Genomic DNA, 13992 nt, shown 5'->3' on the forward strand with positions numbered 1-13992 from the left:
GTGTTCTGATCTGGAGAGACTCCTCTCTGCCCTGTCATCATCATGAGGTTGTTGAGGCTCCCCAGAGGACCCACGGTAGTCCCGTCTCTCTCCTGTGTGAACAACAAAGTCAGACAGATGGTTAAAGGCCCACAACAGCAGAAATCCACTGTAAAAGATGATGCCAATGGCGTAGCCATGATGTTGTACAAGAAATGACATCTGTAATGAATGTAAAAATTATTTGACAATTGTCTTAAAATGAGCAAAAATTGTCATATATTGTCTTGTTTTCACATTAGTAGTAACATCGATGATTGTAGGCTAAAAATAAGTTATTCATGTTGTTGAAACTCTAAGCAGTGTGCCAGACAACTTTTGGTCTCCAATATAGGCCCCTTTCTGTGCTTGCTAAAATTGCGGCACGAGGGGGATGCACATGCAATTTAGTTGTAGAAACTCCTCCCTGCTAATGAGGAAACCGATAGTTATGGATGTACTGTATCTGCCTGGAGCCAAAATGGTGAACAAAGATTTTAGTTTTTCACAATGTATTCTGAATGTGAATGGGGGAAAACTCAGGGGAGTAACCTCCATTTACAGGTTGCTTATGAGTACATTTCACACTACTTTGGATTAAAATTGTAAGGCTCGTTTGAATGTTCTGTTTAATATAATGTTTGTGTCGTCATTGCAAATCAACCGCTTTGTACTTAAAAAAAACACTTCAACCAGTAAAATGCTCTTTGGCTTTTCCATCAGCCTGACAATGAGGGTTTGTAAACTAAGTGTTTGGCAAATTGGCCCATAACTTCACCTAAGAATAACATAGACCTACTGTAGGACCCATAACTTCACCTAACAACAAATGTAGTGATGTTTGTCATGTGACTGTCATTCAGAAAATGATTTCCTGGATCAGCTAACTAAACAGCTACAGTATTAAGTATTATGTGTAATTATTTAAGACCCGCGTTAATGACAGTATCCATTTGGGTGTCGTCAATAAAGTTAAGGTAACTCTAGGTTAAAACCATTGGATTTAGCAAACTCTGAAATGACTTAGGATTTCTGTGCCCATAAAACTGTTTTCCCAGTGTAACATAAGGAGACAAAAAATGTTACATAGTTAGAGAGCATTTCAGAATACAAAAAAACAGCATATGACAAGGGTAACATTATGACTATAACTACTGTTCCCTGAAGGAGGGAAACTAGGTACAACATACTATTAAATCCACACGTTGTGACTACAACAACTGTTCCCTGAAGGAGGGAAACTAGGTACAACATACTATTAAATCCACACCTCGCTGGAAGCCCCGCCTTCCACAGGTGATGAGCGTGAGACTCGGATATATTCCTTAAATGTAATATCTCACTTCACCGACCCAGGAAGTGGCGGGGCCAAACAGGTGTTGTAACTCGTTCATAACTGGCACGCAGATCAGCAGAAATTGTAAGATAAACTGGCACTTCAAATGGAAATGAAAAAAGTTTGCCTATTTTACCGGAAACTTCAGCAGCATAACGTCAGAATTAACGAAGGCCAGCAGCAGGTGGGGAATTGGTTATTTTCTTCTGGTTATATTGACCTCTGGCTTCCTCAAGTCATTTGTGTGTGTTAATTATTTAATCAAACGCTTGAAGCATCAGTTCAGTTCAAGTTCTGCACATACAGTTGATTTTATTAAACACACGGGGTGTGTCTATATTAACAAATACACGTCATAACATTTCAACCAATCAATTGGTAGAAATAAAATACTATTTTTTATTTTTATTTGGGACAGCCCCAGAACATAGTGCATTCAGACCGCTTCCCTTTTTACACATTTTGTTACGTTACAGCCTTATTCTGAAATTGATTACTTTTTTTAAATGATCAATCTTCAGACAACACCTCAAAATGACATCACAATACCCCATAAAATTCAGAAGAAAGTTTAGAAATGCTTGCATACCAGTGGTTTTATTTCTGTAGAACATGCTAGTACGCTACAGTAGATTGTATCTCTCTAGGTCATGCCAGTAGACTACAGTAGGTTGTATCTCTCTAGGTCATGCCAGTAGGTTACAGTAGGTTGTATCTCTCTAGGTCATAACTCTCTAGGTCATGCCAGTAAGCTACAGTAGGTTGTATCTCTCTAGGTCATACCAGTAGGCTACAGTAGGTTGTAACTCTCTAGGTCATGCCAGTAGGTTACAGTAGGTTGTATTTCTCTAGGTCATGCCAGTAGGTTACAGTAGGTTGTTTCTCTCTAGGTCATGCCAGTAGACTACAGTAGGTTGTATCAAAGTGGTTTTATCTCTCTAGGTCATGCCAGTAAGCTACAGTAGATTGTAACTCTCTAGGTCATGCCAGTAGACTACAGTAGGTTGTAACTCTCTAGGTCATGCCAGTAGGCTACAGTAGGTTGTAACTCTCTAGGTCATGCCAGTAGGCTACAGTAGGTTGTAACTCTCTAGGTCATGCCAGTAGGCTACAGTAGGTTGTAACTCTCTAGGTCATGCCAGTAGGCTACAGTAGGTTGTAACTCTCTAGGTCATGCCAGTAGGCTACAGTAGGTTGTAACTCTCTAGGTCATGCCAGTAGGCTACAGTAGGTTGTAACTCTCTAGGTCATGCCAGTAGGCTACAGTAGGTTGTATCTCTCTAGGTCATGCCAGTAGGTTACAGTAGGTTGTATCTCTCTAGGTCATGCCAGTAGGCTACAGTAGGTTGTATCTCTCTAGGTCATGCCAGTAGGTTACAGTAGGTTGTAACTCTCTAGGTCATGCCAGTAGGTTACAGTAGGTTGTATCTCTCTAGGTCATGCCAGTAGGTTACAGTAGGTTGTAACTCTCTAGGTCATGCCAGTAGGTTACAGTAGGTTGTAACTCTCTAGGTCATGCCAGTAGGCTACAGTAGGTTGTATCTCTCTAGGTCATGCCAGTAGGTTACAGTAGGTTGTAACTCTCTAGGTCATGCCAGTAGGCTACAGTAGGTTGTATCTCTCTTGGTCATGCCAGTAGGCTACAGTAGGTTGTATCTCTCTAGGTCATGCCAGTAGGTTACAGTAGGTTGTAACTCTCTAGGTCATGCCAGTAGGCTACAGTAGGTTGTATCTCTCTAGGTCATGCCAGTAGGTTACAGTAGGTTGTAACTCTCTAGGTCATGCCAGTAGGTTACAGTAGGTTGTAACTCTCTAGGTCATGCCAGTAGGCTACAGTAGGTTGTATCTCTCTAGGTCATGCCAGTAGGTTACAGTAGGTTGTAGCTCTCTAGGTCATGCCAGTAGGTTACAGTAGGTTGTAACTCTCTAGGTCATGCCAGTAGGCTACAGTAGGTTGTATCTCTCTAGGTTATGCCAGTAGGTTGTAACTCTCTAGGTCATGCCAGTAGGCTACAGTAGGTTGTATCTCTCTAGGTCATGCCAGTAGGTTACAGTAGGTTGTATCTCTCTAGGTCATGCCAGTAGACTACAGTAGGTTGTATCTCTCTAGGTCATGCCAGTAGGCTACAGTAGGTTGTAACTCTCTAGGTCATGCCAGTAGACTACAGTAGGTTGTAACTCTCTAGGTCATGCCAGTAGGCTACAGTAGGTTGTATCTCTCTAGGTCATGCCAGTAGGTTACAGTAGGTTGTATCCAAGTGGAAACAATTATCAACCCAATGTGGAAAGTGTTGAATTTGGTCAACAACAAAATGAATGGCTTATTTGCTACGTGAGGTTTACTTGATCTAACAGAAGTTTCGTAATGATTAAGTTGTTACGTGGACACGTGACATACCGACAACTTTGATAGAAACACTATAGGAGTTGTCTCCAGATCGCTATGCATATTCATGCTAGTAGCTTAGCATCTCTCTCCATTGAATACAGGCGGTTGACGACAACAACCCTCATAGAATATAAACAATAGATTACAATAATAAGATGTATCCACCAATCCAAAGACAGGATAGGTGGGAGCGAGACAACCCACAGTGCAGCTTTGTGGACAACGACTCCCCTTGTTAGGACAGAGAGACATCTTGTCAGTATATCCATAATCTTTGGTGTAGCCAACCCAACTCTCACATGGCTCTATTGGGGGTCACGGTGTGTAGTAAAACATCACTACATTAAAATCACTACATGCCGTGGCCCCCCAGTCTGCGGTCAGCAGATAGACCCTTCTCAAATATATATGTTAAGTCACTTTTTGGAAACGGAACGGAGAAAACAAGGGGTAGCTTGTTCTCTACGTCGTCTGATTCTAGACATATCAGTCATCATCCCAGGGCCCTCCGTTGAAGAGGTATTGACGAGCCAACTCCGAATATCCAAAGTTAAAAACTAATTGAAGGCGGTACTTACTGGTTTTAATCAGATCTCCTATCTCCTCCTCTTCATCTTTCAATGTGACAGTAATCTCTCCTTCCTTCTTCACTCCAAAAACAGCATCATCCTCTTCTTCCTCTTGTTTAACTGAAACGTCTTTCTCTTCTTCTTTCACTGTAACAGCCTTACCCTCTACTTCTTGTTTTACTGTAACATCCTCCTCTTCCTTCTCCTCTTTCACGACAATGTTCAGCCCCAGAGCTTCTTTCTCCGTCCAGCAGACCTCCTCTTCTTTAACAGGAGGGGAGTAGTTTAGGGAGCTCATGTTCGGGGATGTTAGCTAGCTAGCTATCATTAGCGACTAGGCTAATGCTAACTTAACCAGCCAGCTACTATAGCTGACTAATAAAAAATAACGTAATATTAAATTAAATAGGTTAACAAGTAGATACGACAGAAGTGTGTCTAAAACACAGTAGCTAATATAGACCGAAAGCGTATAAATAGCTTGAATCTTTCGGCTATGTTGGCTAGCAAGCTACCGAGGTGGTTGACGAGCTGTTTATGAAGAACCGTCCACTAGATTATACGTCACGCTGCAGCATCGCCTGAAAGACGCACATCGCCGTCTGCTGACTGGAGGGAAACGCAGTTGAGGATCACATTTTATTTTCAGACTAAGATTATTTTACATGGATTTAATTAAATAATACTATTATATTGAGACATACAAAGACAGGGATGTGTTGGTTGATTAATGCGAATAAAACATGTTTACTACAGCACATTTAAGGCAGTTTCATTCAGTCAAACAACATATAAATAAGTAGCCAGCTAACAATACATCATGTAGATGTATATAATGAACAGACTAGGTCTATACTGCTCCTACATGGTGTAACAATACATCATGTAGATGTATATAATGAACAGACTAGGTCTATACTGCTCCTACATGGTGTAACAATACATTATGTAGATGTATATAATGAACAAACTAGGTCTATACTGCTCCTACATGGTGTAACAATACATCATTTAGATGTATATAATGAACAGACTAGGTCTATACTGCTCCTACATGGTGTAACAATACATCATTTAGATGTATATAATGAACAGACTAGGTCTATACTGCTGCTACATGGTGTAACAATACATCATGTAGATGTATATAATGAACAGACTAGGTCTATACTGCTCCTACATGGTGTAACAATACCATCGGCTTCATGTATAGGTCTGTGCGAAAACCACCCCGTCCCTCTTAATCAAAATGTCCAAATAACTCGTTTCATGCACATTAAAGGTGAGGGTGAATTTCAGATGTTCACTGCTTGTATTGATGAAGGAGTGGAATCGATGAAGTTCCTCTGCTGTCCCCTGGAATAGATGGAACACGTCATCAATGAAGTCTTTTTCAGAGCCTGATGAGGTGCTAGAATGGATGGTTAGGGCTGACAATCACATTCTTCTCAAACAACCCCACATACAGTTTGGCATAATAAGATGCTGTTTTTAAACTATAATGACCATAATGCACTGCATGCCTACTTGTCTTGTCTGTTTCTTTTACACCTGCTTTGTAAAAGAGACAGAAGAATGCACAATGGTCAATGCAATCTGGATACCTTGGGACATCTCTACCCTAAACCCTAACCTTAACCCCTAACCTTAACCATTTTAAATGTCAACTTCAACAGGCTAGGGACGTCCCAAGGATGTATCTCTACCTGAAAATACATGATCTAAGTTATTGATCGTTGGTATTCAGCAGTCATAAAGCCTAATTTACTTTAATAAACTACTAAAATAGTGATTTTGTCAGACAGCATAGATAGCGGCTCTACACTTTATTGACTGAATGATCCATTCAGGGAAACGCAGTTGAGGATCAGATTTTATGTACAGACAAAGATTATCTTACATGGATTGAATTAAATAATACAATTGAGACATACAAAGACAGGAATGTGGTGATTGATTAGTGAGAATAAAACATGTTTACTACAGCACATTTAAGGCAGTTTCATTCAGTCAAACAACATATAAATAAGTAGCCAGCTACTGTAGGTCTATACTGCTCCTACATGGTGTAACAATACATCATGTAGATGTATATAATGAACAGACTAGGTCTATACTGCTCCTACATGGTGTAACAATACATCATGTAGATGTACACTACTGTACAAAAGTTTGGGGTCACTTAGAAATGTCCTTGTTTTTGAAAGAAAATCACATTTTTTGTCCATTAAAATAACATCAAATTGATCAGTAATACAGTGTAGACATTGTTAATGTTGTAAATGGCCCTGCCAGTGTGCCAGGTGGACATTCGGTTTGATTCAGACCCTGCCAGTGTGCCAGGTGGACATTCGGTTTGATTCAGACCCTGCCAGTGTGCCAGGTGGACATTGGGTTGATTCAGACCCTGTCAGTGTACCAGGTGGACATTGGGTTTGATTAAGACCCTGCCAGTGTACCAGGTGGACATTGGGTTTGATTCAGACCCTGTCAGTGTACCAGGTGGACATTGGGTTTGATTCAGACCCTGTCAGTGTACCAGGTGGACATTGGGTTTGATTCAGACCCTGTCAGTGTATCAGCTGGACATTGGGTTTGATTCAGACCCTGTCAGTGTACCAGGTGGACATTGGGTTTGATTCAGACCCTGTCAGTGTACCAGGTGGACATTGGGTTTGATTCAGACCCTGCCAGCATGGCCAGAAATTTATTCCAAGGTCAGTAACTTATAACCACAGAACCACCCCAGACCTTTCATGCCTGACTAAAAACACCTAAGTATTAGATTTACTGCCATGGTCTAGTATGTCACTGCATCAGACACCATTCACAATGCTGGCTGAGGTACGAGTAAAACATGACATATTATTTCCTAACCATTCACAATGCTGGCTGAGGTACGAGTAAAACATGACATATTATTTCCTAACCATTCACAATGCTGGCTGAGGTACGAGTAAAACATGACATATTATTTCCTAACCATTCACAATGCTGGCTGAGGTACTAGTAAAACATGACATATTATTTCCTAACCATTCACAATGCCGGCTGAGGTACGAGTAAAACATGACATATTATTTCCTAACCATTCACAATGCTGGCTGAGGTACGAGTAAAACATGACATATTATTTCCTAACCATTCACAATGCTGGCTGAGGTACGAGTAAAACATGACATATTATTTCTTAATTGTAAAAATATCCCCATTCCTTAATCAACTAGTCTCCCACTGTTTAACCAGATTAACATGAGTTGTGACCTTCAAACTGTTAGTCCATAATCATATTCAGCTACTTAGATGTCATGTATTGTCATGTTATGCTCACTATAAGAAGTCCTGAATGTATTTTAATGCCTGGAGGGGATGTGTTAATTCATAACCCATCATGTATACCTGTTAATTCATAACCCATCATTTATACCTGTTAATTCATAACCCATCATTTATACCTGTTAATTCATATCCCATCATTTATACCTGTTAATTCATAACCCATCATTTATACCTGTTAATTCATAACCCATCATTTATACCTGTTAGTTCATAACCCATCATTTATAACCCATCATTTATACCTGTTAATTCATAACCCATCATTTATACCTGTTAATTCATAACCCATCATTTATACCTGTTAGTTCATAACCCATCATTTATATCTGTTAGTTCATAACCCATCATTTATACCTGTTAATTCATAACCCATCATTTATACCTGTTAATTCATAACCCATCATTTATACCTGTTAATTCATATCCCATCATTTATACCTGTTAATTCATAACCCATCATTTATACCTGTTAATTCATAACCCATCATTTATACCTGTTAATTCATAACCCATAATTTATACCTGTTAATTCATAACCCATAATTTATAACCCATCATTTATACCTGTTAATTTATAACCCATCATTTATACCTGTTAATTCATAACCCATCATTTATACCTGTTAATTTATAACCCATCATTTATACCTGTTAGTTCATAACCCATCATTTATACCTGTTACTTCATAACCCATCATTTATACCTGTTAATTCATAACCCATCATTTATACCTGTTAATTCATAACCCATCATTTATACCTGTTAGTTCATAACCCATCATTTATACCTGTTAGTTCACAACCCATAATTTATACATGTAATTAGTTCTGCTGCTTCCAGTCCTCAGACGTTTTCTTTAGTTCTGAGTTCTCCTTCTTCAATTCTTTATAGATGTTTCTGTTATTTCCCTCTAGCTCATATATCCTCCTCAACGGTTCTTTAGAGTTCTCCTCAGAAGAATCTCCTTCCACTTTAATAATTTGCATCTTCATCTTTTTACAGAAGCTCCCCCTTTCCTCCTCCTCCTCAGTCTCCCTTTCCTAAACATGAAACACACAGAGTTCCCAGTTTAGTTTCTCTAACTGAAATACAACGACATGTCATATGAAATAGGAGCATTTATCAAATTGGGGTATTGTCAATGCCATACAGAAATGTTAAATAACATTAATTTACCTCTTGATATCTCTTTGTCATTCCAGCTTTGCCATGGTGGCCTTTGTGTCCCATGTCTGCAGTGACCTCAACCAGGGTGTGTGTCTGCATTCCTGGGACGGCGTAGTGCTGCCTGACGTGGCTCTCACAGTAGGGGGTAGCGTAGGTCAGACAGTCTAATGTCTCTATAAGCCTCTGGGCTGGTTATATATATCAGTCAGACAGTCTAATGTCTCTATAAGCCTCTGGGCTGGTTAGATATCTGTCAGTAGGATGCAGTGCTGGTCAGACAGTCTGGTCAGTTTGTAAGGCAATCTAGTGGAAACAGACATTAAAACCTTCTTTTAGCTCCTGGCTATGCAGACTCTCGTTAAAGCGCACAAGCAGTTTGGATGAAATGATTAAATAACATGTATGTGTACATTTAAGCAAGAGAATAAATGCTTTCTCATTAACACAATAATGAATAATTGACAGATCAACTTTACTTGAGGAAAACAAAAACAAATGAACATAACAGGACCACATACACTGAATATAGAGTCCAGGTCTGTTTGATGACTCTGGGAAGACTGACCACTGAGAATCTCTGACTCTGATCTCTCCTGTTGGTTTCTGTGGACAAAACATGAGATTACATCTCCTCATCCAGGGAGTAAACACGCACGCACACACACACACACAATATAACAAGCGTCCCACCTAGCCCATAGAGGTTAACAGAGCGAGATGACAAAGACATACAATCCTTAATATGTACGTTGCATTTCTAAAATCAGAATGAGCGGTTGTTAGGGTGCTAAATATCCATATTTATGATGAGCGTATTATTCAACTGTATAAAAGTTGAACTTTGTCTCTTCTCCTGCTTTTTCTTACATGCCCCTCCCTGTTCACTGTGTACCAAGCCATCATATCGGGTAAGTCCACTAGGGACTTTTCAATGCATTATGTCAGTAATCAATTCAACCTGTGTGTGTGTGTGTGTTATGTATTTCTGTTTGATTATTTAATTAGTCAATAAATAATTAAGCCAATTTGTATATCACTGATTCATCATTTAGACAAGGGTTCGTGCAGATATCCAAGAATTTTACGATGTTGAGAATGAGACTGACAGAAGGTAACAATTAATTCATGACTAATTAATGACTGATATGTAAGAGATCTTTAGATCTTTACGAGTTCATTCAGAAAACGGTAACTCGTTAAATAAACTTTTCCAGGGGGACCGAGGTTAATTGTGATAATTGTTGCATGATTCATTTAATAATGTTATAATTAAACGTTAGGTAATCGATTTAATAAAATATGTCATCTCATTAATGATGGGATGGCAGGTAGTCTACTGGTTAGAGCGTTGGGCCTGTAACCGAAAGGTTGGTGGATCGAATCCCCGAACTGCCTTGTTCAGGTCCCCCCCAGTTAACCCCCTGTTCTTAGGCCGCCATTTTAAATAAGAATTTGTTCTTAACTGACTTGCCTAGTTAAATAAAGGTAAAATAAAAGATGATAGTCAAGACATGACATATTGATTCCCCGTGCGAGGAATCTGAGATAGAATGAGGGCTTCATGTTGCATTCAGCCATATAAAATTGAAAAACAGTTTACATTATACACCCAGATTGTTATACATCATTGGAGCTGTAGACAGGAATTGTTGAGGAGTGTGTGTTCCCATTTGAACAAAAGATCTGAGGGTGCCTACATGTTGTTTCTCTGATGAATTCAGCGTGTAGGGTTAGTGATTCAATTTCTAGTACTTGGACAACGATCCAACTAATTATAGAAATTTGACAAATAGATGCGTTGGGCCAAACGTGTTTTTTCTGTCTCTCGCGTTTCAGAAGTGGGTACTCTCGATCACTATTCATTTCTCGAGCGAGGACATAGGGCCAGCCGATTGAAATTTGAGTAGATATTAGCTTGACCAAGCGATAATTATCTCTCTGTCTCTCGCGTTTTCAGTAGTGTGAGTAGACAACTGTGCATTTCATTGTTTTCTGGTAAAATATCGCAAAAAATAACACCGAAAGGGTTTGAACGTAAGACGTTATTAGTAAAACCGTTCCCTTGCTGAAGGGGATCCTATGTTGTTCTTCAATTCCTCTACAAATAGGATTAGCTGAGCATGAGATGCTACGCTAACAAAGAGAAAGCAGCCATTTTTCCTTTGTTCAGAAGGCGACACCCATGTTCCGGGGAAAACGGAAGTTCCGCCTCCTTTGGACTTCCGTTTGATTTCAGCTTTCTGCGATCAGTGACCCCTGGGTTTTTTTATCATTATTTCTATGTGCCACCAACCGTATGCTCACGTTTATTGAAACAAGGTACACCGTATCTTATCCAACCAATGTCAACTGATTGGATATCATTCTCATTCAATTTTACCAAGAAGTTAAAATGGCCAGACTTACCTTTTCAGGTGGATTGTTTTATAATATCCAAGCTGATTCGTTTCTACAAATGAGACAATTTAAACTTTTCCACATTATTAACCTAAATATAGCTACGTTTTAAGGTTAACAAATAGCCTATACAGGTTTAAATTATCATTAACATTGATTATTCAATTAAATTTGCTTTTCCAAGCATTGAGTCCAACTCCCACATTACTGATCCAGTATTGATGGAAGTCCCTCCTTCGCAGGAATCCCATGTGGTTTCAGCCCTCAGGGATAAGTGACCCCAGGTGGTAAATAATCTAATTTTTTGTTTAAATAAAAATTCCATTGAGGCCCAACGTTGTCCCACAGTTCCAACAAGTGGTTACTCTTCCGATAGCCAGCCAATCTCCACTGATTGGATATCGTTGTCTCTTTCAATTTAACTAAGGAGTTAAAATTGCCAAACAAATCTTTTCAGGTGGATCTTTTGAATAATATCCAAATTGATTTGATTCTACAAATGAGACAATTTAAACTTTTCCACATTAACCAAGATACAGCAATGCTATCAGGTTAATTAAAGTTTAATTTCCAAATAGCCTATACAGGTTTGATTAATCAATTAACTTTGCGTTTTCAAATTCATTCACGTCCAACTCCTACATTACTGATCCAGTATTGATGGGTCATTAACGTCTTCAAATATAATTAAATCATCATGCAGCTTCCAACGACCCAAAATTCAAACTTTAAACAAAAAAAGGGTAACATTTTCCTAATTTGTTAATAATGCACAAGCTCTCAGAGGGGGTGGTCTCCACTCCCCTGCTAATTAGTGAACCCTCACCCATAAAAGGATTGATCGCTGTCCTTGTCAGTGATATAAACCTAACTGTGCCATTAGGGGGAAAAGAGCACAAATTGCGACAAACGCTCTCCAAAATCAAACATTGGGTACAGGCCTGGTAAAGGTTCTCTCCAGATTAGCCCTGATGTATCGCCATCAGCGATTGGCATCAGCTCAGTATTGCAGCGCACAGAAAAAGAACTGGTTGATTTGAATGGACAGGTGGAGAGAACCGACCAACCAATGACAACAGCAGAAAATAAAAACATTCTGCTTGCTGAGGAACTGAGTTTGAAAACTGAACAATTAAAGCACAAACTCCTCAACAAAATTGTTTTCTACAGGAACAACTCGATTTAGCCAAAACTAAATACAATGTAGTCCACTCCCAACTAGATAAATCTGTCTATCTCATGGTTAGTTCCTAGGATAATGTAACTCATACATTTACATATTTCAATACTTCTAAAATGGGGTCCAGGTTTAAAACAATTACAGGTTTAAAACAATTACAGGTGCACCTTACTAGCTTATACTATATCATAAATGGTCTTAACTAGAATCTGTGTTTACTAGTTTTCATCCAGTTCGCACAGATAGCTGACTCAGCCTCAGAGCCTACTGCCTCGGCCCTGTTTACACCTCCAAGGTCCCCCCTCACACAGGAAAACACACTGAGAGCCTACGAGGCTTTTCTAGAAACTACACTTTGTGTGTTTCGCTCACCTCATTCTTTTTTAAAAACTACATTCGAGATGTGGTATCCACTCAGATCAAAGGCGGGTCCATCTGCGCCGTTCCCGAAGTGTGGTCTACCAAGTTAGAGGGATCCCTCGTGCACCATTTACCCAGGTCGTCAGGAGCGGTCACCAAGTCAAGATTCACATTCCCATCGCCAAATGTGGTTCTTAATTTCTTTAATATCAAATGAGGAGACAAACTTATGACACAAGTCAGAGTTATTCTTAAAATCAATCTTTATTCACTTATAAGGCAGCAGGTCAATACAACACACAGATAAAGTGAATCAATTGAGTGCTCTACGATAAATGATGGCTGGTCGACGAATCACCCCCAGATGATTCGTTGAGAGATGAATCACCCTCAGATGATTCGTTGAGAGATGAATCACCCCCAGATGATTCGTTGAGATGAATCACCCCCAGATGATTCGTTGAGAGATGAATCACCCCCAGATGATTCGTTGAGAGATGAATCACCCCAGATGATTCGTTGAGCAACGAGACAAAAGTACAAAGGTCTTTTACAGCCAAGATACACCCCTTTCAACCTACATGACCAACAACAGATGTATAGAACGGGTCACATGGTTAAGATTTGTATGAAAGATACTTATAATTCTCAGCAGACAGTATCTGCTGTAAAAACAGTACTCTTTGTGTAGAGACCAGGGTCTGGCCCTGGGGTCATCTCTCCCTGGTACCATATAGAACAGAAACATTAACTCATGTTCTGGAATGCAGTCTCTTTAGGTTTTATCAACCAAAATACATTGTAAATCTCCTGTCAGTGTTTTCTCCCAGAGGCCCATCCTCAGTAGAACACAGACACAATAGTTTTAAGAACCCTCTATTCTGTTGCATAAAACAACCATTTGATGCAATAAAAGTATGAAACATAATCTTGCAGTTTTGCGCGGTAAGTGTCCACTGAAAGTTGACTAGTAACAACAACTGGGACCTAAAAGACACCCACCATGAGACCCACTAAATCTGCCCAAGAAGAGGCAAACAAAAGAAAAAACCCTTCTAGCTTCTAGAACTCTCGTCCCCTTGGAACGAGCCCAAACAAAACTCATCTCCAATACGGAAAAACGTGCAGTCAAAATAAATGGCAACGGACTGGCTAAATGCAAAACACAAAACTTTTTGACTGCAAAAATTTTCAGTTGGTTGCATAAATAATTATGATTACTAAATGTTACATGAC

General features: G+C 39.4%; 2 protein-coding genes across 2 annotated transcripts in view; one reads left to right on the forward strand and one right to left on the reverse strand.

Moving 5' to 3' along the window:
- LOC115186791 (zinc finger protein 271-like) overlaps positions 1–6030 on the reverse strand; it is a gene marked incomplete at its 3' end in the record, with an annotated part of 117971 nt that extends 111941 nt beyond the window's left edge. Inside the window, exon 1 of the mRNA XM_029746285.1 lies at positions 6019–6030. Coding sequence (XP_029602145.1) covers positions 6019–6030 — 12 coding nt within the window. The remainder of the gene's footprint in view (positions 1–6018) is intronic.
- The window catches only part of LOC115186351 (NACHT, LRR and PYD domains-containing protein 12-like), a gene marked incomplete at both ends in the record, with an annotated part of 347545 nt that overhangs the window by 190451 nt on the left and 143102 nt on the right, over positions 1–13992 (forward strand). The gene's annotated exons all lie outside the window — the stretch shown is intronic.

Source organism: Salmo trutta, unplaced genomic scaffold, assembly GCF_901001165.1.
Source record: "Salmo trutta unplaced genomic scaffold, fSalTru1.1, whole genome shotgun sequence".
Taxonomy (NCBI): Eukaryota; Metazoa; Chordata; class Actinopteri; order Salmoniformes; family Salmonidae; genus Salmo; species Salmo trutta.